The following is a 26,127-nucleotide window of genomic DNA, read 5'->3' as shown; positions in this document are numbered from 1 at the left end:
GGGAAATAGAGCACACTCAATTTGCAAAAAAATGTATAATATATGTGAATATGAAAAGACCAGGAAGAACAAGTCAATATGTAATGCAAAAACTGATATTTTGAGTGACATTACTTGAATGAGTGATACCTAGGTTGCATATGCTGGTAGAAACATACCTGCTTACTAATACCATATCCATTACCCTCACTGTCTCAATTGCTCAGAGGTGATAACTGATTTTCAATACCATGCTAATATTTGCTGGTTCAACCCCTGAGTTAGTTACACCTTCTAAAAGCTGGGTTTCTACTTTTATGCAGAAGGTTACTATGAATGCATCTCCAAATTAAGGTGGCCACAAAAATATCACATGTCTTCCCGCCTCCTGTTCCCCCACCTGTACTGCAAGGCCAGCCTCAGCGCCGTGGCGTTGGACTCGTACTTCCCCACCAGCATGCTCATCCTCTCTGCGTTGCTTTTGCACTCCTCCAGGGTTATGGTCAGAAGATCATTCTGGGATTTGAGGTGTTCAATTCGGCTACGAAACAAAGAAAAATCACTTTCACGCTGGGACTGTAATTAACTTGTCAACATTCTAGTTGTCTCATTTATATGCAGGCCAGAAATGAGTGTTAAGATTTGTTTTAGCAAATGTAATGGACACAGAATAATCAAGGAAATGACTCTACATAGAAGAACCACTAAATTCTGTATGGATTAAGAATAAAAAGCAAGCCCCTAGTTATTTCCCACACTGCTGTGCTATTCACGTGCCAGGTACTGTATGAGACTCTAGGGATTTTAAGAAGGCAACAGATGTGTGACCTCAAGGACATCACCAGAGCAGCTGGTATGCTTCACCATCACCCTACACAGGACGAATGAACTGCAGTCATGGTTACTATTTGCTGAGTCTTTGCTCAATCCTGATCCCAGGGGCCTGTTGGATTAAGTATTGTTATCCCCATTTCTTTGATGAGGAGATGAAGGCACAGAAAGCTTAGCACCCTGCCCTGGGATTTGAACCAGTTAGTCTAGTTCCAGATCCCATGCTCTCAAGCACATATGCTACAGCAGAAGCAAAAGATGAACTTGGTGAGTGAACAAGAAACTGCACTTGAGGGTCCCTAAGTAGGAAATAGGCCAGAACTGTGGATGGTGTCCAAAGCTCCTTCCAGGTTGGAGGTCCAGCAACTCTTAACTCTTGGTAGGGTCAGCAGTGAGAGCCTGAAGTTTTCTTAGATTCAGAGCTCTAATGCAGAACAAATGAGTTTGTAGTGATATCAGAAAACAAACAAAAAACACCGAATCTTCAGTTTCTCCATTTCCTAGGACATGTATTTTCTAGGTATGATGATTCATTTTCCATAAAAATGCCACATAATGCTCTTAGCACTAAGTCTTAAGGAGACATTGGGTTAGACACCCACAAAATGCACGTGACTCTTGCAGTGTTTAGGGATATGGAAACCACTGGCTTCCAGGATAAATCTTAGAACCACAGATCTGAGAGCAGAATATGGGACACATGTCCACAGAGGAGACTTCTGGTGAGCGCATAAGTAAGAGCTGTTGGGCTCTGGCAACTCCAAGGTCAATTCAAGGTAGGGTGTGACAAGAACAAACTCTTCTGCCCCTGTTCACGTTAAGACTTCTTGAAATAATCTGTGCTCTCTTGTTTATGACTCCAGTGTACATTCAGTCCCTGCTAATTAGATGAAGCCATTTACGCAGCCCACAGAGTTCCATGTGGCCAAACCCCAAATGCTCCTTCTTAGAATGCCTTTCTCACTGAGGTCATGGCGCCTCTGCTGGTTTCATCCTGTCTCAGAGGCCATTTCTTAGCCTCCTTATTCCCAGGAAAAGCTCTGCAAGTTGGCGCTCCTTTAGGGCTCAGTCTATTGGTGCTCCTTTAGGGCTCAGTCTATTGGTGCTCCTTTAGGGCTCAGTCTATTGGTGCTCCTTTAGGGTTCATTCAGGGCTGTCTCCTTAACACTTTCACCCTCAGGTTGATTTTTTTTTAGTTCTTGACTTTAAGAAGCATTTCTGTTCCTAGGGTTTGCAAACTTCTCTAGCCCAAACTCCTGAGTATCAGTCCCACATATCTAGCTACCTGCCATATCTCCAGCTAGGGGTCACATGCCACCTCCAATTTAATATTCCAACAGGGAATTCTTGATTTTCCCCAAACTTTGTCTTTCCTCCCATCTTCTCCATCTCAGTAAATGCTACCACCATTTACCCAACAGTACAAGCTAGACACCCAAGAAAGATCTTTGAGACCAAGTATAAGACCATACATCTTTGAGACCAACCTTTCTCTTACACCCAGACCTAATCCAGCTGGGGTCTCCACTGATTTTACATATCCTGAGCCCAGTGCCCACTGCGGACACCCTGGTCCACTGCCATCATCTCTTTACTTCGGATCTTCTCTACCCTTTCCATTCTTCATTTCTGAATGATCTTTCAAAATGTAAATCAGGTCTCGTTCTTCCCATTTTAAAATTTAATCTAATAACCTCCAGTAACACATCGCTTAAGTTATAAAATTTGTCAGTGCCCTCAAAATCCACATTCAAGTTCGTCCTTGCTTCATGACCACCTTATTTCATGCAATTCCTCCTTCTTCTCACCCTAGTTCAGTTCCACTGTTCTTTGGACTGAAATTCCAGCCAATTTCTTTCCAGTCTTGAGGTTGTTAAACTGGCCCATAAGAATCTTTGTGGTTTGTCATATAGCTGTTTCTTTTCCCCTATAATCTCAGAGTAAACCTTCCCGTCTTCAAGACATATACCAAAAATCCACTCTCGGGCCGGGGGTGTAGCTCAATGGTAAAACACTTGCTTAGTGTGCAGGAGGCCTTGGGGTCCATCTTCAGCATTACAACGACAACAAAAAGGGAAATAAAGAAAAATCTGTCACTGTCCTTTATACCCATCGAGGAGCTTTCTCATCTCATCTGCTTGCTTTTTGTCCATCTCCCCTAATAGAATACAAACTCCATGAGAGCAAGAACTCTGTCCATTTTGCTTTCTTTGCATATCAAATAGCCCAGCACATTGTGGATACATAACACACATGTGTTTAATGAGGAAATACACATCTGAGTAGGAATGCCCCTCTCCGCAGGGAAACCACAAAGTTGAAGGCTAGCATTTTTTAGAGTAATGGGGCTTCAACTTTGAGAAAGGTAGTTAAAGAGAAGATACTAGGACATGTTGGTAGATTATTTCTAAGAAATTCTAGGTTCCAGCTGCAACTACTATCACAGAGAGGACAGTGGAGGTGAGGTCAAAGGGCAGGGGTTGGAATTCTGCCTCAGTTATTCAATAGCTCTGGGCTTAAGGCAAGTCGCTCAATTTCCAACTGCAAAGCCTTTGTTTTCTGATTTGCAAAATGAGACTACCTTACCCTCACAAGTTGAAGCCTAGGTAGTTGTTTGTGAGAGCCCAAGTTGTTAACACAATAATGTGAGTTACAAGTACTAAAATATTCCCTCATCCTTTGGCCTCTCCTGGGTATACATAATTGAGGAGAAAGGTACATCCCCCCCAAGTTCAGCTACAGAACAGGCTTATTAAATCCCAGAGTCAGTAGAGAGCAGATTCTCACTAAAATGAGGGCCCCCTCAAAAGGCATCTGACTTCATTACATTGCAAAGGGCACATCTGATTTAATCTTTAAGCATTCCCAGGCCAGTGATACTGAGAAGCAGTACTTGCTGCAAGGTAATCATCAGGCTTGTCACTGTTAAGTATTTAGGATTTAATAAGGAAACCATTTAATTTCGAGATTTAAAATGACCTAGATTGCCACATTTCCTTAGTTCTCAAGATCTATATTAAACAGCTTTAATTCAGGAAGGACTAACGTGATATTTAATTTATTCAGCTTTGCCACACACAAGAGGAATGGAATGAAGCAATGGTGGATGGGAAACGGCATCCGCATTTCTTCATGGTTAGCTCAACAGCCTTCCAAGTCCTTGCTGTGCTCTCCCACTAAGGATGGCTAGATCAAGGCAGTCCTACCACACTTGGATGTGGATACACAGTCCATCCTGCCATGACAGAACAAGGCCATGACAGAGAGGTCACCATGGCTTGGCCCTGGTCCTTCTCCTTTGCATTTCTACTGACTCCCTCACAACTAGGCTGACGTGCAGCCAGCCTTACCAAGAAGCAGAAGAGCAGACTCAAACTACCTCTGTTGTGGGAACTGGGAAGAATCCATGAAACTGGGCATATGGTAGATTTATTCTAAGTCAGACAGTTAGGATAAGATGTAGGGACCCAGACAAACAGCATAAATAAAGTGAGTCAACACGTGGGAATAGCAGGGAGAGTTAGAGCAGGGTGCTTAGCTGAAGCCTGGAACATCTCTGCCAGACTGCCTGTGCTGTTTCCTGGAAGCTCCAGGCGCCCCCGGGACGCTGACTCAACATTCCAGGACTTCCCTCCGTGGCTCTGTGCAGCAAGGGCCTGCGTGCTTGGCAGCCATCTGTGACCTACTTGCCACTCTCTACGGACTGCTCCCAGGACTCGCTATGTCTTTTGTAAGGTCCAGGATGAAATAAAAAAGCAGAGCCCCTTGTTTGAAAATTATTAAGAATTTAAAATGGTGACTTGTAAAGCAAGTGTGGAATTTTTCTAAGAATGAGGTCCTCTGGGAACACAGGTCACATTCCATGAGGTGGCCCTGACTACTTCAAGCAAGTTTCCAGTGGCCCAGATGGTGGAAACCCCCATCTCACTGGCTTGACAGCCTCAGTCCAGGCCACAATACACACTCCAACTGGAATGAACCTTTGGAAAAGGAAGGGAGGACCAGCTCTTGACCCCCAAGTATGTAGGACTGCTCTTTACCTATTTAGCCGTTCTGTCTCCACCTCAAACTCTCTAATCTTGCTTTCAGAGATGGCAGATCCATGGGAGTACAGCGTCTGGAAAATCTCTTGGATGTTGGAGCAGTCCTGAAGTGAGTGGGCCAGGTGTTCCGCCACGCTGCTTGATACCTGCACAAAGGAGTGTTAAATCCCCTCTGAAGCGTATCACTCAGGGACGCTGGTCCCCAGGATCACTGCACGCACAACAACTTACAGCTATGATTTCTTGATGTATCTTAGTTTTTATATTATAATTCTATCATAAAAAGCTAACTAATATGAAAGCAACACATAAAACACAAAATACAGCTACATCTCCTCAAGCATCTGCCTCTGAACAGCAAGAGGGGGGCCAAGATGTCTCCCTAGGGCCCCTGAAATTTTGGATAAAATTTAAACACAATCTGGGAGTCCTTCCCCTTTCCTGAACCCCCTGCCACTCCAGGCCACTGTCGATGGTTAACTGTGGCCAAAGAGGTTGACTTCTTTATTTTCACAACCTGGCTTTCACATGGAGTCTCAATGCATACAATTTGGGGAGTGGGGTTTGTGCCAAGTATTAACCCAGAGCCTGTGTGGACCAAGCAAGCATTCTGCCATGAAGCTGCCATTTTGCTTAGTGAAAAAATTCAAATTAGGGTCTTTTAAAAGCCCTTTTCCACCCCTGAGGATCAAACAGCCCACTCTCAGGCCTCATGTCCAATCCTATAAGAAACCTCTTCGGGAACTGAAACTACTCCCTTGTCACCATGGCTCAGCTCTTACACCCTGGCGGGTGGTGCTCCCACTGGGGACTCTGCTCTAGCACTGGCCACACTTCAAAGGCGGCTTCATCCTCACTGGAGAGCACGTTCCCTTCTAGAGGGATGTGCAAAAGGTACAGTTCTTTTGAGTTTCATGACTCCCTTGGTCTCTGGGGGACAGGGCGATGGAAAACAGATACTTCAAGATTTTCATTGACATCACCAGGAACTATACCAAAATGTTTTCTTTCTAAATGGTTTCAAGCTGGGGGGGGGGGGGGAGGATTTCCCTTAAAAGCTGAAGAAGTAATTCACCACGTGAAAACCACTATACATTTTAATTTGACCTCGTGGAAAGAAACCAGGTATGATTTATTATTATCATAAACCAGTTTATTGGAAGTGAACTGCAGAAGTTCAGCCATCCAGGAGACGTTGTCTGTGCGGCTCTCAGGCGCCTGCTTCTCACCCACACTCACCCCTATGCTGCTGATTTCTGAGCCCAGCACTGGCCGATCCGACGACGAGGACTCAGATCTTGTCTTTGACAGCTTCACCCTTTCTGCAATCTTACAGAAGAAAACATTCATCAGAAAAGCGCACCCCACTCCTCGATCCACTGTCGCCCTCACTTTTACACAGGACCATGGTTTAACCACGTCAATTAAATTGATAATGTCATAAAAATAACTCCCTTGTCCAATTCTTCTACCATCAACTTAACCCAGGCTTCTCCACCTCAGCACTACTGATATTTTGGGTTAGATAATTCTTTGTTGGGGGTGGGGGGATGTGTTCTGTGTATTGTAGGATGTTTAGCAGCATCTCTGGCCTCTAGCCACAAGATGCCAGTAGCATTCCAGCTGTGACCATCCAAAATGTCCCCTGGGGACAAAATCACTTCTGTTTCACCCAACTTGCTAAATTTGAGGGCCAATGTTACTAGGGAAAGTGGGAGGGCTACTAGGCAAGAGGACAAGCATCCTTTGAATAGTTTTTCTGTAACAGACGCAACACAGGAGCTGGGGGACTATGGCAGAGGACAAGTGGGACACCTTCTCCAAATGCCTGCCCACTGTGATCTCTCTCTCTCTCTCTTTTTTTTTTTTTTTTTTTGCTGTCAAAGCTGGTGGTCCATGAGGGGGCAGATCATTGGCTCATTCAGAGTCCCCACTGGGCTGAACCTTAATCCTCTGAGAGTAACTGTCCCTCCACTGTGAAGTATTGTAGCACTTGACAAAACAGCTCACTGTCTGCAATGACTTGTCAGCTGTGACATTCTCCAGGCGGCTGATTAATGAGAGCTGGCCTCCAGGTTGTAGTCAAAAGAAACTTAAAACTATTAGCAGGTTATCTCTCCCTGCAGCTCCGCGCGGGAGGCCTGTGCATAGTCCCAGGGGAAGCTCCTGGGCCAGCTGAACTAGGGAAAGCCTTCACAGTGGCACTAGGAGGGGGCTGGGACTTTTAGATAAGGGGAGGTGTTCCCACCATCAGTCCATCCCCAGGAGCTCACCTTGGCGATTGGAATGTCATTGCTGCTGCTGCTGGTGCTCAGCTCTCCGGTGCTAGGGTTAATTGGGCGGTTGGCAGACGTGAGGCGGCCAGGGCTGGAGGGACCTGCAGCCTGAACGCTCTGCAGTCTAGTCTGAAGCTCTCGAACCTGAAACCAAAATTACTTTAGACGGGATTGGCGGTTTCCCTGGCCGAAGAATAAAAGAGCCAGATGGGCCGATGGCAAGGCTTTCCTTTACATTAAGGGATCAGCTTCACTGTAATACTAAATCGGTTAAGTTCACCTAAGTCACTGTATCCTCAACTGGACCTGCCACTGACAGTCATCTGTTCTTTCCAAGCATGAGACAACTGTGTTATCTACGATACTGGAAGCTTCTAACAGTGCCCAGCTTTAGGGCATGTTTATTCATGCAGAGATTCAAGTGCCTAAAGCTGTGCTGGGCGCTGCAGAGAAAGGACTTGGAATAAAATCTTCACTCTCATGGAACTGAGAGCCTAGAGGAGGGGAAAGACAAATAATTTCTGCACAAGAGCACCTGAGTGCTAGAAACCCTGACCTTGAGGGTTACAGGCAACAGGAAAGGGGAGAAAGCAACTCCTGGAGAGCATAAGGAGGACAGACAGCGGGCTTGAGGCGAGTCTCACAGATGAACAAGTAAGAGGCTGGTTTGGGGGTAGCATCAGGGGATGAGGGTGAGGATAGCCCAGCTTGCACAGGGGCCCAGGGTTGGGTGATGTGCGGTGTTTGAAGAACTGAAAGTTATGGGGGATGTGTGGTTTTGGAGATTTTATGTGCTGGGAGGGAGGTTAGGGTAAGATAAAGGGACAGGGATGGCACCAGCAGCTTCCCCCAAGTGACTTGAAATGGGACCACCCTGAAACAGTGGGAAGGAATATCTAAATAGCCCTTCATTATAAAAAAGAAACACCAGGCTCTTTGTATTACATTTAAGATATACATTTATCTGCACAGAATTCAAATATCCATGTCCCACTTCTCTATGGAGATAGCTCTGTGATTTCCAAGGGAAGAAGGGTCCCACATAAGTAGAGAGAGTTGCTAGAAATCAGTCATTCGGATCACCTTGATCACATTTTACTATGATATCTTAAAGGGCAAAGGGACTCCAGCACCCAGGGGCCAACACGAATGAATGGAGACCAGAGGAGAGCTTCCGAACTTTATGATGTGCCAGAATGCCCTAGAAGGCTTGTTAAAACAGAGATTCCAGATCCCCCAGCCCACCAGGATTCAGGTTTAGTAGCACTGAATGAAGCCAGGAATCTGTATATCTAATGAACTCCCCAAGGACGCTGCTGCTACTGTAAGGGGTCCCCAAAGCCACAAGGCATGTTAGTCTCACAGATTCGCAGCCCAGAGCCAGCCCTGCTGCCAAAAGCCCTTCCAGGCAAGGACAGAGAACAGGCACACAGCCCCCTTCACTAAAAGCCACTGCCAGGCTTTTCATACTAAATGTCTGGGATGGCTCCACCCTGCTAACATGGGAACCAAAAGTAATTGAAATTTCAATAATTCATCAACATATTAGAAGCCAAAATAGGGAAATTCCCCTGGAGCAAATTGCACTCAATAGTGAAACAGCTCCAAAGTGCCTACTGCTCCCGGGCTCCCGGGGACTGTGGGTTGATGGCAGCGTGTGCCATTGTCACCACCCTACACGTAGCACCCGCCTCGAAGCAGCTCACACACTAGAGAAACGGATCCTGCCGAAGCCAAGTTGTACTGCTGGTGAGAGATCACAGGGCACGTTCAGGGAGGGTTTCTGACAAACCAAAGAACAGCGTCAGTGTGGATGTCTCATTATGCCAGATGGCAAAGGAAGGGAGACAGCCCATGTTCCTGTCAGGAGAAACCTCCCTGGTGGAGACTGTGGATTTCAATTTCCACTGCAGTGAAAGTCTGGTGAGGTCCTGAATAATTAACAATGTTAACATCACTCCAAAACCTAAATTGTGTCTGAATTGTACACAAAACCATCAGTGGCCTGTCCTCAGAATCCCAAGAGGCCTACTCATTTATTTTATTTATTTTTAAATACAAATGGTCTGGCACTATTCATAAAAATTTCATTGAAACTTTTTTTTTTTTTTGTATTGGCGATCGAACCCAGGGGCACTCAATCACTGAGCCACATCCCAGCCCTTTTTGTATTTTATTTTAAGACAGGGTCTCACTATGTTGCTTAGGGCCTTACTAAGTTGTCGAGGCTGGCTTTGAACTCGAAATCCTCCTGCCTCAACCTCCCAAGTCGCTGGGATTACAGGAGTGTGCCACCATGCCCTGCCCCTGAAACTATGTTTTAAAAACATTTCTTCTAATCACAACATCATATGAATCATATTCACTATGGAAAATGTAGACAGTGAAAATTAAAACAAGAGAGGCACTTATGTTCTATTGGTGCAGAGACAATGTTTGTGGCCACTTGGCATGGTGTGCCAAATAAAATAATTTCTAAATCTAAATGTCCATTTTTACTTTAAAAGCTCTGGAGCCAGGGAATGTTCTGAAAACCCTAAAGCATGATAAACATGCTTATTTGGGGCTATGCTTTATTATTTGATGATAATTGTAAGGCAGTGGAGTGGGGGGGGGTTAGCTAGAGGGAGTTTGGTAAGCCTCTGCTGGAAAGACAGCTGCTGGATGGTTAGATGGCCTCCTCCCCCTCTTGATTTGGGGGTGGGGATCTCAATGAACTTACATGAATAAATACACAGAATCCAAGGCTACGGTCAATTTGCTGAGTCAGCTTAGCAAAGCCTGGGAGAGGCACAGGCACGTAGCTCTCAGAGCACTGGCTTTCCTTCTCACCCACTGGAGTGCATTTTGTCTTCCAAAATAGATATGTCCAAATTCTAACCCACAGTATGTGTGAATGCGACTTTATTTCAAAGCAGGGTCTTTGGAGATACAATTAAGGATCTCTAGCTGAACTCATTTTTTTTATTTGGTGGGCCCTATCTAATGACTAGTGTCCTTAGAAGAGAAGGAGTGGGAGACCGAGACACAGGGAAGAAGGTCATGTGAAAACAGAGCCAGGGACAGGCCACAAGTCAGGGAATGCTAGGAGCTACCAGAAGCTGGGACAGGCAGAAAGGGTTCTCCCCTGAGCCTTAGGGCTCACCCTAAGATGTCATGGCTCTGCCACTAACACCTGAATTTTGAGCTTCTGGACTTCAGAACGATAAAAAGAAGAAATTTTCTGTTAATTTGAGCTACCGTGTTTGTGGTAATTAATTCATATACCCCTCTTTCATTGAAGATTTTTTACTAAAGGAAATACATTTGTTTCTCTATCAAATGTATGTCTTAGAGTTAGACACTGGAGTGGGATAAAGATGGCCAAATATACTCCAGGATCTGAGGACAGCCAAGAATAAAGGCAAGCCTAAGGTAGGGGCTCATACTCATGGAAAGGCCATTCATCAACCTTCTTGGTCTTTCTCAGTTGGGTTCCTCAACAACAGGACCTGACCCAGGCTGCCACATTCCTCCTGAAATTACTACATAGCTAGCGCCCACCCAGATGAATGGAAGTTGCTCTTGGAACAGCGCATGGGAACTATGGTAGAGTATGAAGATGGTGAGGTTCTTATCTTCCAGGGGCTCAGAATTGAGCAAAACATCACAAGGCTCTGCAAAGGCTACCAACAAGGGAGTGGCAGTGCAGATGAGGAGTCTGCCTTCCCTGCAGCAAAGGTGGGATCCCTCTTGAAGCCTGAGCAGCCTTCAACAAGCAAGTAAAAAGGAAAAGATGGTGGGGGGACTCTGGAGAGCTCAAGTTAGGAAATGACAGTCAGAGGCCAGAACTCTGCTTCTTCTTGGTATTTCTTTATGGATTTTATAAGAATCACTTGATGAGTAAAGAAAAAACTGGAATGAGGAGGGAAATGTTGGTGAGAGCATTACTAATGGTTCAGGTGAGAAACAATGAGGGCTCAGATAGTGAAGTGGGATAAAGATGGCCAAACACACTCCAGCGCCTGGCTGGACACACAGAAGTTACCCTGTTCCATACACTGGAACCTGGTAGAGTACAAAGGTGAGATTCTTCTCTTCCAGACAGAACTTCCTGTCACGACAGGAAAGTACAGTGGCACTGTCCGCTATTGTAGCCACCAGACACAGGAGGCTACCGCACCCAAGGAACTGAATTTTAAATTGCATTTAATTAAGTTCAAATTTAAATAGTTGTGCATGGCTAGTTGTCGCTGTATCTGTCAATACAGTTCTAGGAATATTCAAAGAGGTAAAACAACCACCCAAACCTGCCACTGGGTGACTGAATGGATCATGGTTCTACTCAGCACAGGGGAGAAGGAGCTGATTTTCTCAGAGAGAACTGAAGATGTCAGCTTTGGACATGTTGAATTTGAGGTAACCCATGGGATGTGAGTGAGGACCTGCAGCTGACAATTAGATATATAAGCCTGAAGGAAGGGGATCAGAGCTGAACTTACAGACTTAGGAAATCTGGTTATGGCTAAGGCCCAGGCAGTGGGGTAGGGCAGTGGCCCGTGCATAGCTGGCAGAAGTAGAGGGTCAGTGGAGGACAGGAAAGGGGGCAATAAGGAGGGTGAGTTTGCCCTGCACAGTGAGAATAGGAAATACCCCATATGATGGCTTTTCTTTTTTCTCTGCTAAGCATGAGGGAGAGAATTAGCAGGTGTCAGGTATAATGACAAAGGAAGCTAGCTGACCTAGGGCCAAAAAGAGAAACAGAAAAAAGTAAAAAGCGAGCTTACACAGCAAAACTGAGAGCTGGCTTTCATTCTGGATGGCAGACTGAGTAAATGCGTGTTTTCTTCAAACACCGGAGACCTCATTAAAACCATAGTAAAGAATAAATTTTTAAAAGGATTAATACCGTAACAGAGAAAAGAACATGCTTTGGGCATTAGCAGAAACAAGACCTGGGCACATTTCTTAAAGGCCAAGTGGAAGGAAGACTCCAGTACCCATGGAGGAAACAGAGTGAAAAAATTCTGTGATGTACACAAAGGGAGGGGCGCCCAATCTACCCAGGAGGATGGCAGGGTTTGGATTCCGCTTTGGCAGATACCATGAAGGACAAAAAGCAGAGAAGCAGGGCTGGAACAGGTTTTCTGAGGTTGCGGTTCTTTAACTGTATACAGAACTGAAAATTCCCAGCGAATGACAGCTTTCGCTGAGAAAGTCAACAGGCACTCCTCCTATTAAAAATGCACAGAAATGCTGCATTTAAAAAAAGGAACAATGAGAGGGGAATTCATTGCCAAGGTTAAAAGAAAGACAGTGAAATCTCCAGGTGCCAGGAGAGAGAACTGAAGCTAGAGAGGTTGGCGGGGGAGGGGGAGTGCTTCGCCAGCTGCTGAGGCAGAGGGGGTGTTGATGGGGAGGGGCTGCAGATGGGGGTGGGCTCCTGCAAGCCAGGCAGTGCCCCTGAGGACCACGCCCTTCCCCAAATAGAGCCTGGAGCTTTCCAGCCCTGTCCAGTCTGAAAAGTGGGTTGAAAGTGCCTCCTATAAAGCCAGAAAGCACCTCTGGGTTGTGCAGAGGAGAAAACTCTAAGAAACCAAAACCGCAGACCTGTGGCACAGTTGGGTGTGTCATCCAATGAATATTCTCTACACATTGCAGACTTATCCATTAACACAGAAAACTGATCTGGGTTTTGCTAGGCCACCTACTGCCTCGGAAACTTAATTTGTAAATTGTCCAGTTATCATTAGGGAACTTAGGCGACTTCTGCTTCCCAAGACTGGGGACTTCCCAGGACCACAAAGCTTCCAGACACGGAAAGACCACTGCAGAGAGAGGAAGATAAAAACCAGAGTCAGCCACCCAAGGCAAGAGATGAATTCACCCCAGAAGAAGAAACAGCAAACTGTAAAGCACATCACAATAGATACATTTAGGATGCTTAGAAATAAAAAGTATAATTTTCATAAAGAGTAGGTCTGTTCTGTTCAGTACTGCTTGCCCCACGCCTCCAACAGAGACTGGTGGTTAGTCTTGAGAAAATCTGTTGAATGTTGCTAAAAAAAAAACCTGTCACCACAAAATCTAACACCTAGCTAGACTATTGTTAGTGTAGGAGGCTGAATAATGGCCCGCAAGGAGTCCTAATCCCCGAGACCTGGAAATATATCACCTTCCACAGCAAACACACTTTGAGATGGGGAGATGGTTCTGGATTACCCAGGTGGGCTCAGTCTTCACGAGGGCCTTGGAGGAGAGAAACACAGTGCCAGAACCCAGTTTTCAAATGCTATGCTGCTGGCTTTGAAGAGAGGGAGGGGCAGTCAAAGAAGCGGCTGCCTCTGGATTCAGGGAAGGTGGGGAGGCAGACCCTCCCCTCACGCCTCCAAAGGGAGGCAGCCCTGCCTACACCTGGATTTTAGCAAAAGTGACACATTTTAGACTTCTGACCTCTGGAACCATAAGGTAAGAAGCCACTAAGTTTGTGACAATTGATTACCACATCTGCAGCAAAGGATATAACTCTCAAGAATGTAGGCAACCGTCATGTGTGGACCTAAAACAATCTGATCTCACAGAAGTTCAGAGTGGAATGGTGGCTCCCAGAGGTGGGGAGAGTGGAGAGGAGGGAATCTATATACTCAGAGTAATCCTTATCAAAATATCAGAGACAGTCTTCACAGGACTAGAATAACAATCATAAAACTTATATAAAACCACACACAATAAAAGATTCCTGAACAAACAAAGTAAACTTGGGTGAAAAGAATGAAACTACCCAACTTCAAAACACACACGCTGCAAAGCTGTGGTAGTCAAAATAGCATGGTATTGTCCTAAAAACAGACACACAGACCAATGGAACAAAACAGAGAGCCTACAAATAAGCCCACCCTTCCACAAAGGTGCTAAGGACATGCCTTGGAGATAGGACAGGCTCTGCAATAAATGGTGGTTACCAGAGGCTGGAGACAGGAGGGAGGCAAGGAGAGATCGATAAGGAAGGGCTAATCAGGGGTACTAAGTCACAGGTAGGAACAAAAGTTCTGCTGTGCTACTGTTCAGAAGAGTGACTATAGATAAGACTGTACTGAACATTTCAAAAAGAAGAAATGATTTCAAATCTTTTCACCATGAAGAAAAGATGTTTACAGAGACAGATGTTTACCCTGACTTAACATTACACAACATACCTATGTATTGAAGCATCACATGTTAGCGTGTAAAAATATACAACTTTTATGTTTTTTATATCAGTTTTTAAAAACTATAATAAAACATAAAAGTTAAAAAAGGAGGGGGTGGGTAAAAATAAAGACTGTCAAAGATTAAGAATTTATTACCCAGCCAGGTGCCATGGTGCACACCTGTAATCCCAGTGGCATGGGAGGCTGAGGCAGGAGGATCATCAGTTCGAAGTCAGCCTCAGCAACTTGGCGAGGCCCTAAGCAACTCAGTGAGACCCTGTCTCTAAATAAATTACACAAAAGGGCTGGGGAGGTGGCTCAGTGGTTTAATCCCTAGTACTACCAACCCCTCAAGAAAAAAAGAATTTATCACCCTTAGATCTTTGCTAAAATTAAGAACTTCCCAAGGATATATGCTCAAGAAATTAAACCAGAGAACAACAGGATGAAATAAACCAAGGTAAGCATCAGAATCAGCAGGAATGTAGGGGCAGGAGATACCCTCTGATGCCAGTGCTGAACAAGAGACTGATGAGCCATGCCAGAAAGCCACTGGCAGGACTTGGTCAAATCAAGAATACGCATACCCTAGGGTTCAGCAAGCTCACTCTTGGACATGGAATCCAGAGAACTGCCCACGGGACCAGAAGGGGCACATGAAATTGACCACACCCTAGGATGCTGTCTGTGGTTGCAGGGGGAGGAAGCCATCTGGCTGTAAACCAGTTGATGTGATGGCTGGTCACACTAGAAGCCCTTATTCACATCAGGCTAGACGTTCATGCAGCAATACAGACAAATCAACCATTAGAGTGCCAAGGAGAACAAAGAGAGGGCCATAGCCCAGGAACATTTCTGCAAATTAAAAACAACACACAAAACACCACATATCTTACAAATGCACACAAAAAAAAATGGGGGAAAGAGAATGAGTAATAAAAGCAATAAATAAATTCAAAGAGGGACCTTGGCCAGACCAATGAGTATTCCTTTAACTGAGGGATATAATTAACTTATCTCTCTGCCCTTGCTCCAGGGCCAAATTAAAATAAAATATAAAGTGGGATTAGGGATTCGGTGTTAGGGCTGCCAAACACCCAGGGTCCTGTGCACACAATTGGTTTCTGAAATGGCAGGAGCCTCCCCCCAAACTGTGAGCCTGGGGCAAGTATATGACGGGGCAGCTCTGTGGGCGCTTCCATGTTCCAGGACCATTGGAGGAGCAGAGACAAGGCGACTGAGAAAGCTGATAAAGTCATCTGTGACTGTGGTTCACAGATGAGTGACAAGCAAGAATGAGAGGTGGCACGGGGTCCTGAGTGGGATCAGAGACATTATTATTACCCATCCAAGACACAGTCTGTTCCGCTGGCGATGTGCAACAGTGCACACCAGGTAGTTGTAATTTCAGGCAATTAGGTTGTAATTCATAATTTCAATGCGAAATGGAGCTGATTGTGAAGAGCAGATTCATGCTATAGAGGAGTGAGAATCACTAGTCCAGAAAAGCTCCACTTAATGAGTTTAAAGGCAGTAAGGCAGTTTGTTCCCATGTGGTTCTTGGAAAGCTCTCTCCTCCTGGTTTGTGGTATTTTGCAGAGAACCGACCTCCTAATAGAGATCTCATATGATATTTCTTCGAGTCCCCAAACAAAGGAGAAATCAGAATCAAATACAAAAAAATATGTCCTTGTTCTCATAAATCTAATCTACATGGTGTTTCAGGAAAGCGGTGTTTCATTGTTCATGGCAGTTGTCAATGGGTTGCAACAGGAGAAGGAAAGCAGCATTTCACCCCCTGTAGGTTTGACAGGTGCTTTGCTTTCTCTTGGTCTATAGCCCACTACGCTACCTGGATCCCATATCAAGATGGCAACTTCGGGGGGAAAAGGTCAACACATGGCTGTCTTCCTCATTCCTTAACAGCTTCCAATAAACGGAATCAAGCCACTTTCTCTGTAGCCAAGATGAGCCTTAAGCAGCCTCACAGGATGGGGAAGCCAGAGATGGAGAAGCAAACACTGGTGCCAACAACTAGAACAGTGACCTCATGGCAAAGGTGTGGTAAAGCCCTCTCAGGGTACCAGGAAACAGTTCAGAGGAGGTGAAAGAACCACAGCTCTGAGGATTCTCTGCCTTGAGTCCTACTTAGAGCTTCCTCATCCTACAGAGAACACGCTTCGCTGGAATTGAATCAAGTTGAAGCCATGCCTAGATAGCTCCTTCCTGGAATGTGCTCACTGTGCCTTCACTTCCCAGTCTCAGAATGCCAGGAAGGGGATCTGCGGAGCTCTATGGAACCAGACAGCTGTGTTACTATAACAGGATGGTTGCCTAACGGCTAGTCTGCATGGAAGGGATAGAATGAGGAAGAGGGAGAAGAGAACACAGAAAAGCATCCAAACAACAGAACAGTGAAAGCTGCATCCCATAATAAGGCTACCAGCGTCTAAATTCTGATTCCAAGAGCTAACACTAACATAGACCCAGGCAAGAGTGTTAAAACTTCTGTGGGACTTGGCATCTCCATCTCTAAAATGGTTACACCTCAGGACTCTGGTACAGACTAAAGGAAATGTGCATCAATCGTTGCCCATAGCAAGTAAGTGCTTGAAAATGTTTAGTGTTATAATTTAGGCATGGAGTCCTGCTTTGCCCTTAGAAGTGTGTATTTTTAGCATGAGAGGGTTTGTTCATCCTGAAAATGTTCAAAGGATGTTAATGTTATCAACACTATTAATGTAGTATTAAAAATAAACCTACTGAGCTTGTGTTGGTAACTAGCTCCCAGAACACCTGTTCTGCCCCGGGTGACTGGGGAGCTTGGTGCTGTGCCAGGCTGTGCCTCCTGGTCTTTGCAGCCCCCTGAGGCTTGTGCCCTGCTGGACCCACTCTCCCACTCTAGTCAGGCGACACTGGTAAGTGGGCAGGACAGATTCTACACAGCAGGGTGTCACTTGGGTATAGGTTCCCAAATGCTAGCCTGCGGGCCCCAAAGGAGCAGGCCAGGCAGTAACAGAAGGGCCTTGGTTCTCTTTCACTGCCCTAGAGAAGGAGACGGAGGGGACAACTGGAGAGGCTCTTGGCCCACATCCAGTGGGGGACTGGAGGACACTACCTTTCCCTTTCACGGAGACCAGCTGGGATGGGAGTATGCTGGAGCCCACACCCTGGTTACTGGTTCAGTGGCTTGTGGTAGGGACCTGGGTATGTATTCCCTGACTCGGAAGCCGAAATTTAAAGTCAGTACAAGATGGATAAGATTGATATGTGAGAACGCCTGTTTTCCTGGTTCTGACTGATTGATTGACTGATGTTTTGCAGTACTGTAGCTTGAACCCAGGGCCCTGCATGTGCTAGACAAGTGTTCTGTCACTCGGCTACATCCCAAGCCCTTTTATTTTATTTAGAGACATGGTCCAAGTTGCCCAGGTTGGCTTCTAACTCACCATCCTCCTGAGTCACTGGGATTATAGGTGTGAGCTACCGTGTCTGGCAGGGTCTCTGATTTCTGTCAAGCGTCTCTGGTATCATGATCAAAGCAAATAGTTCAACTGTGTCAGAACATTTATTTCTCAACAAATATCCATGTGCCCTTCTTATGGGTCTCAGTCCCTTTAAAATTAGGTGAAGCCATCGGTCTAGTTCTGGCCCAAAGGCAATGAGCAGAAACCTTGAAGCACTAGGGTAAGACCTTTCAGGTGTGGTCTTAGGTGCTGGGCAGCCAACAACCTGGACTCCTGAGTGAACATGTGGAGCAGAGATGTGTACCTGTCCCCATTCCCATCCTGGACAATGGTGCAAACAAGGAATAAGTGTCATACCACTGAGATATGGAAGCCAATCAGTTCGGCAGAGTCAGTTTTAGCCCAACTAATCTACCAGCCATACAATGGGAGAGCCACCTGATGCCCCCATACTGAGGCTGGGTGGGGCCACTGGAGCCCACCCTCTCCTCTGGGCTCCCTCTCACTGGGCCAGATTAGGGCTGGTTTGTATGAATCTTTCATGAATTTGAACCTAGCTAATATCACAGGCTCTGTCTCATCATATAAAGATATTCCTAAGAAAAGATGAAACCAATAAGAAATGAACAAATGTTCCCTAATGAACAAAAGAGAAAACAATTTTACTGGTTCATGAATATCAAACTGTTTAAAGCTGAAAGGTATAGATCATTCTCCATAATCCATACATCATATTTTTTTAAATACTGGACATTTGACCCACTGGAGATTTTATACTGGGGCGATTTACCACCAAGCTACACCTGTAGCCCTTCTTATTGTTTATTTTGCAACAGGGTCTCACTAAGTTGCTGAGGCTGGGACCTCAAACTTGTGATCCTGCAGCCTTATCCTCTGGAATCACTGGGATTACAGGCGTGTGCCACTGTGTCTGGCCATACTTCATTTTTGGTTTGCTAAACTTGAAAAATAAAGAAGGGTATGAACTAGAGAAAAAGTAGGGTTGGGATGTGGCTCAGTGGTAGAGTGCTTGCCTTGTATTCATGAAGCCCTAGTTACGATCCCTAGTACCATCAATAAAAGAGGGGAGGAAGGGAGAGCAATCATATCCTTTCACTGCCTAGATTTAGCCTCTGTTAATACACTGACATATTAGTGTCCTGACTATTTTTCTACATATTCTTCTATACATAAAAAGTTATATGACTACATAAAATATTCACTTAACACTTAAAAAAAACATTATAGGAAAGTTCAAATCTCCTTTGACCTACACTCCTAGGTACCTGTCCCTTGCATAACTATTATTATGACATTGTTTTATGTTGTTCTGGTCTATTTTAAATATTTGCACATATCCACATATAAATACATAGTAAATATACATTTACATGTAAATACATAGTAACTATACGATTCTGTCTTTCTTCATATACAACGGTGGTGGGAAGAGTATGAGGGAGGGAAGTGAAATGGGAAGAGTTTTCAGGAGGCTGGAAGAGTTTCCAAGGTAAAGCAGATGAGTCTGTATTTAACCTACCTAAGGTCACAACAGTTCACTGCTGGAAATATCTTCACTGTGACTGATTTTTAGTTAAAAATATCTTAGACATACTGAGTTAGCATATAACAGGAAACAATGTGGACAGAGCAAATGGCTGCTTCCAGTATAGACAGCATCCACTCTGGGCACATCGATTTGGCACTGTAACACTCCTAGTGAGGGTGGATGTAAATGTTATAGAAAAAGCACATAATAGAGTCCTAGATAATCACATTAAGTAGCCCCTTTGCTTTAGTTCAGATTCTCTTTTTCATCTCCTCTGATATGGTCTCTAATCAACATGTGTCCTTGGAGATACTGAAGGTGGATTAGAGTTGGTGTTTAGATCTAGTTAAGTTTCAGCCATTGGCTCCAGTGCTTGGGATCTCTGGAGGAACACTATAGGAGGATGCCCTGTAAACAGCCTTAGCTGCTGAGTTCCTGGGACAAGTGCTTGACCATGTGCCGCACACCTGGCTGAGCAGAGCATCGCTGAGCACCCCTCAGCACAAGGACCTCTGCTGCATGAGGAGGACTATGGGCAGATAGTGCGGCCCATCATCTCTCCTGACATAGTCACAGACATAAAAGTGACCCACAGGAGTCTAATGACAGGATCAGTACTTTGAAAAGCTTATGGAAAAAAAAAGTGCGGGGAGAGAGACAAGGAAATTCCTCCCTTCATACTTACACCTTTCCTGTCATCTCCTTTCCCAGCTTCCTGTTCCCCAAAGAGGTTCCATTGCCAGGAATTTGATGCTACTTTCTATTAAAGGAGACGAGGTGACAGGGAAGGAAAGGGGCTCTGAAGCTCTATGGGATTTTGCTTGTCCCTTTTCTGGCTGTGAAGCCAAATGGCAAATATTTAAATATGCAGAGTCTGGAGTCATCGCTTATACTTTAAGAAACGGTGTGAACCAGGTGCTTCCATTTTTATTATGTAGGTCTATCAGTGCAATCTTTCATAAATACAATCTTGCATTTAGATATCAAGAATGACTGGTTCCTTATCACCAGTGGGAACAGGAGCCTCCCATTCCCAACTAAAATCTTTGGGGAGCCAAGCTAATATAACAAACATGAACTATTTTTACAAGATTTTGAGGGGAGATGGGGAAAGTTAAGAGGAGGAAATTTCAGACTAGGTTAACTTTTATTTGGTTTAAAAAAAAGTGTGTGTGTAGTCTCTTGAATTCACTGTAATGTTAACCAGAGTCAGAGCAGAAGCCAGACCCCATAGAGAGGCAGATGGAATTCATCCTCAGACATGCTGAGAAGTTCCAGGAAGAGAACAGGGAACAAGGAAGGAACTGTTACCACCACCTTATACTATGAACATGGAGAACTTTCTGAAGAGTATCTACAAAGTCTCAGAAGGGACTTGTGTGGCCTATTTATGTCCAAGTCCATGATTCCATGAGACATGGGTTCACAAGCCTATGGTCACATCAAGTTTGCTTTGCCAAACAGATGAGGGAAAGCATTGGATAATTCGGGCTATATAGAAGTTAGCCTAAACAATTTAGGTAAAAAGAATGGATGCAGTAGGGAGAAGCTGGGCCCTGTTATGGACGTCCCTCCTATGAGTTCCCAGGGCACTCTGTGTTCACCGTCCCTACCACTCGGCATACACCATTATGACCTCTTGACTTGGCTGTCTCCCCAGCGTCCCTTAAACCAGTCATGGTGCTCTGTCCATCACTCTAAGACCTCTGCCTGACACAGACTTGACCAGCCATGTTTATGAAGTACATAAATGAATGAAAGAAAAACAAAGTGCTTCCTTTCTAGAGTAATTAACTCCACCTTGCCTGGATTAAGCCTGTTTCCTTAAGTGTGGGGAAATAAGTGGTTATATTACAGAACATTCAGAAATAAATTATTATTTCATTTAATAATGAACTGGGACCAATAATAAAAATTGTCTGCCTGTTGTTTCTTAGTTACTGCTCTGTCAAATAGTCCAATTTGTTAACTGACTACATTAAAGATCTGATTTAATTAAATCTTGAACAAGGCTCAGAAGACCTACAGAGAGCACTTTGTTTAATTATAGTTGGGGGGGTGGGGAGCATCAATCCTATCGATCTGGTCAGTTAAAATTCTATGAAATTAATGTGGGCAAAGTAAAAAAAAAAAAAAAAAAAAAAAGCTAAGCCCCAATTATTTTCAGGCCACTTTGATGAACTATGGACTCAGAGCTGCTACAAAGCGCAAAGGCAAACTAGCCATGAACTATGTAAAATCACAGAGATGAAAATGGAATTGTAGCTCAGTTACTCTGCAAACCTACACATCATGACAAACAAAAGATAATGCTAATCACAAAAGGTAGATCCCTCAGGGAAATGAAATATACTGGGTGGGTGAAGTCTTCCAGGACTTAAAGTCTAGTAAACCAGCATTGAAAGACATCTAGAAAATTCTTTTGAGAACCTCAATTGCCTAGAAATAAATCTAATTCATGGGTAAGTATACATATCCCACAAGACAGTACTAGTTGAAGACACAAGTTCCTTAAAGTTTTATTACTGGGAGGTAAATGAACTACAAATTATGTAAATTTATGTAAAACCACATTAATGGCACAAACTTAAGTAAACATAATCAGAAGAAACATTTTGTGAAGAAACATGTGTGCATGTGCACATCTATATACTTACAATATATTCAATGTTCATGTTAGAATTTTTCAAACATCTAAAGATTCTTATTAAAAATAAATAAACAAAAAGATGGCATGAAACTAAACTTTCCACACCATTCAACATATAAATGTGGATTCTAGCCCAAATAACTACCACTAATTCTAATTTTTTGAGTATTTACTATATGCCAGGCACCGTGTAACTATTTTATCAGTATTAGATAATTTTCCTGCATTGGGTATTATTACTATTCCCACTTCATGGCAAAGTAAACTGAAGCCCAAGGAAGTTAGGCAATTTGCTAGACTCATAGGGACTTTGCAGGTCAGGCTATGACCCCATGCAGTGTGGCTCCAAAGCTCTGGTACACAATGTAAATTCCTCCACACTGTTCTGTTCTTAATGCTGACCTCCAAAGTTGAAGAAAACATTGGAGGGGTGGATATTGGCGCCTTTTTTTTTTTTTTGGCTACAATCAAAAGCTATTCTGCATCTTAGTAACCCAAGTTAGAGAAGGAAATTTATTGTAAACCACAATATGTAATTATATCTAAGACCAACATTTCCTTCACAAAACATGCACCAACAGAATACACACACTAAAAGCAAGCACATACCCTAATTAGGATATTAGTCATAAAGATCAGAGGGGGTAACCCAGGAAATTACAGGTGGCGTAGGCCTTAGTGCTAAGTAAATTTCATCGAGTTCCCCAGATAAAGCCTTTGCTGACTAGGATGATTCACACCTGCTGATACAAGTTTGGAGAATGGCATTTGGTAAAGCTGGGTACTGAAAATTCGCTTAATGCACAAGAGTTAAGATAAATGATGTTCAGATATAAGAGATAGGAGTGCTGGCTCTTTAATCATGACATTAGGCATAAATGAGGAGAGGAATGGTGTTGGTAATATTCAACAATAGTTAGTCTCTTCTATATTCAAACAACAAGAATATCTGCATGTGGATTAAGAACAAAACCATTTACATGCCTGACCTTATTGAAGAACAAGTTACTTCCAAGGTGTCTCCAAAGGTTAGAGAGAAACAGTAATGGTGAAGGTTGATGAAACCAACTAGATTTATTTTCCCCCTATCATTCTACTTCATGTGCAAAATTACCATTCAGAGCATGACTCGAAAGTAACAGCCTAATATTGCTTAGATTGAGAAAGAGAGTAAAGTAGGTCTAGTAATTCAAAGTGAAATTCGGAGGGAATTGTTTCTGACTGAAGAATCCATTGCTTCACCCCCAGTCCAATCACAGATAAAATTCACAGCCAAGCAAAGACGTACTTATGGGTCCCTGAGGGGTAAAAATGGCATCTTTAGAAAACTGAATGCTTTAACAATTCTATGCTAAAACATTTCTCTGCTGAAACATCAGTACCTTCATCAAGGGATATATGTCTTTAGCAAAGTAGTTCTCAAACTAGAGCAGGCAGGCCCTTAGGTGAATACAGAAATCAATTAATCAATTTCTCTCTCCCTCTCCCACAAATACACACACACACTCTCATGTGTATACACACCCACAGATATGCATACACAAATACACATACAGACACACATGTACAGATACATACACACACATACCTACATGGTTATTTTAACTTTAATAAGTTTATGCTAGAATATGGGACATTTCACATTAGATTTAGCCATAAGTGACAACAGATATTAAGAAGTTAAAGAAAATTTTGTAGAAAAAATTGAAAGGGGAAAATTCTATATTTTTTCAAATTATAAAAATATTGTTAGACTATCTTTTAAAAAATTTTTTTAGTTGTAAATGGACACAATACCTTTATTTTATTTATTTATTTTTATGTGGTGCTGAGGATTGAACCCAGAGCCTTACCTGTGCCAGACAAGCACTGCACCACTGAGCCATAGCCCTACCTCCTAGACTATCTTAAAAGAAGCACCTTTTAATAGAGCTTAGAGAAGTTGTGCATACCCAGGAGAGTAGTTTGAGGAAAACTGCTCTAATTTTATCATCTACTTAGATTTAGGATTCCAGAAAAAGGTGTTTTAAAAAAATCTTATCTCTATATCTTAGCATCTTAAAACGACTTTCTAGAATGACTTCATAACCAGGAAAGGCTGGTGATTCCAAAGACTGAGAATCCATGAAATTTTGGGGCTGCCCTTGGCTGTATATGCCCACTCCTCTCAGCCCCATGGGTGGGACAGGCCACACTGAGCTGGCTGTGGTGCTCACCCTCCTCCGGAGCCGGTCGCGCTCTTCCCGGATGGCGTTCATGGTGGCCTTGGTCCGGTTCAGCTCCTCCTCTTTGCTGCACAGCATAGCAGTTAGGCTCTCGTTCTCTTCCCTCAGCCCAGCCAGCTCCTTCTCCCATCGGGACCGCTCTTCAGCCAGGTTGGGGTACAGGTCCCGGCCAAGCACCCCTTCAATCTCTTCAACTGTCTGCAAAACATGGCCACAAAGAAAAGTCATGTTCGGTATCTTGGAGAAACGGGATGGGAAGAACACAGGCTGTACATGAGCCACTGAACCCAAAGAAGGGGGCTTAGAGCCACTTCATTGAACACGGGGATGGTGATCAGAGACACACCTCCCCCATGGTCCTCTCCCCAGTTTCAGAGGAGGCTGTCTCCTTGCCTGGGTCATGATCTGGGTTACTCCGCTATCCCCAGGGTTAAGGAAAACACTGTCCCTTTCTGATGTTTAAGTCAGCCTGGTGCTAACCGCCACCAACATGCAACCATTGATCTCCTTCACTTGAGTTCCAGAGTTGGCAAATGTGCAACCAGGAAGCAGGACAATTACTGATCCGGGGGATGCGGTGACAAATGTGAGGTGGCAAACTGTACGCAAAATCTAATTGGAAGTTTCCTAAATTACAGGCTTCCTGTGTGCCAGCTCAGCAATAAAACAGGTCACCTCAACCTTCCCCACTTTCAGTGCCACGTAAGAATTCAGATGGTGCAAATGAGGTTCAGTCCCAAGATGTGAAAGTCAAAAATAAACCTCAGTGACACAGAAAAGAGGAAGCTCATTGTGGAGGTTTCTCAGACAGCGGGGATTTAATTAATAAGGTAGCTAAGAACTAAAAAATATTAAAAAATAAAAAGAAAGAAAAAAAGAGAATCTCTTATCGTATTTGAAGGGTTATTAAAAATCATTTACAACAGCATTAGTGCAGAAGAAAGATATATAAAATTAGAAAAGAAAAAAAAGAATTTATTCTGCTTGCTCTCAGAAACTATTCATTCACATATATTGTCCTTTGTGAAAGAAGCAGAGGCCAGTTGATTTCTAAACAGAAGGAAGAATTACTGGGCAGTTGCAAAAGGCCAAGAAGAGACATGATGAGAAACAGGTTTCAAATACTAAAACGCCTAGGAGCCGCCCTCAGAGGCTCACACTGGGTCTCTGAGGAACACAGGTACCCAAATCTTGCTGCCACTTTCCTCATGATCTGCTTTGTTTCTCCTTTCAAATCCAAGACTCTTATCCTAGTTGGCTATGCTCCAGGCCTTACTATGTCCCTTGCTAGTTGGTAGAAGTCCCTGGCCTCCTCTTTTCCTCTCAACGTGGAGGCTGGAGCTAGTACCCAAGATGACATTGCCATCTAATGTGGAGCCTGGGAGACTCCAGAGCAAGAAACACCAGTGATAGCTTCTCCTCATCCCCAACCCCACCTCACCTATATATTTCCAAATGAGATGAAAGAGAGAGAAAGCCAGCTGTGTTATAAACAGACACCATGCTGTACCTTGAGACAGCACAGTTCTTTGGGGGAAAAATCCAGGGTTCCTGTTGACAGAAACTTGGGCCTAGATTGTTCCTTTGCATAAGATCCTCCCAGACTTCTAAATCTGAATTGCCAGGCCTAGGTCACTAAGCTATAGTGAAGTAACATAAAGACACTTGAGGCCCAGGATCAGCTGGACTTGTCTTTCCCATTGTTCAGGATGAGTTTGTGCAGATGCAGCAGATTCCCCTCACCTGCTCCTTCTTCAGCAGGAAGATGAAAACATGTCAGAGGTGTGGCTGAGACCCAGCTGCATTGTACAGGGGATGGGATGACTCAGTCAGGTGCTGAACCTTCCCCTTTGTCAGCAACACAAATTGTTAACTCATGAAATCGTGTTCTTGAAGTCTTAAAGCTCCAATAAAACTTCCCTGGTACACTGACAAGTG

The 26,127-nt window shown here is 44.0% G+C and overlaps 1 protein-coding gene across 1 annotated transcript in view; it reads right to left on the bottom strand.

The window, feature by feature from the left end:
- Mcc (MCC regulator of Wnt signaling pathway) overlaps positions 1-26,127 on the bottom strand; it is a 265,151-nt gene that overhangs the window by 50,279 nt on the left and 188,745 nt on the right. Inside the window, exons 6-10 of the mRNA XM_026380348.2 lie at positions 24,181-24,387; positions 7,127-7,273; positions 6,093-6,182; positions 4,851-4,999; positions 380-520 (exon numbers count right to left, since the gene is read on the bottom strand). Coding sequence (XP_026236133.1) covers positions 380-520; positions 4,851-4,999; positions 6,093-6,182; positions 7,127-7,273; positions 24,181-24,387 — 734 coding nt within the window. The remainder of the gene's footprint in view (positions 1-379; positions 521-4,850; positions 5,000-6,092; positions 6,183-7,126; positions 7,274-24,180; positions 24,388-26,127) is intronic.

This window comes from Urocitellus parryii, chromosome 1 (genome assembly GCF_045843805.1).
Source record: "Urocitellus parryii isolate mUroPar1 chromosome 1, mUroPar1.hap1, whole genome shotgun sequence".
NCBI lineage: Eukaryota > Metazoa > Chordata > Mammalia > Rodentia > Sciuridae > Urocitellus > Urocitellus parryii.
Note: the sequence above shows the minus strand (reverse complement) of the source record. Positions and strands in the feature narration are given on the sequence as shown.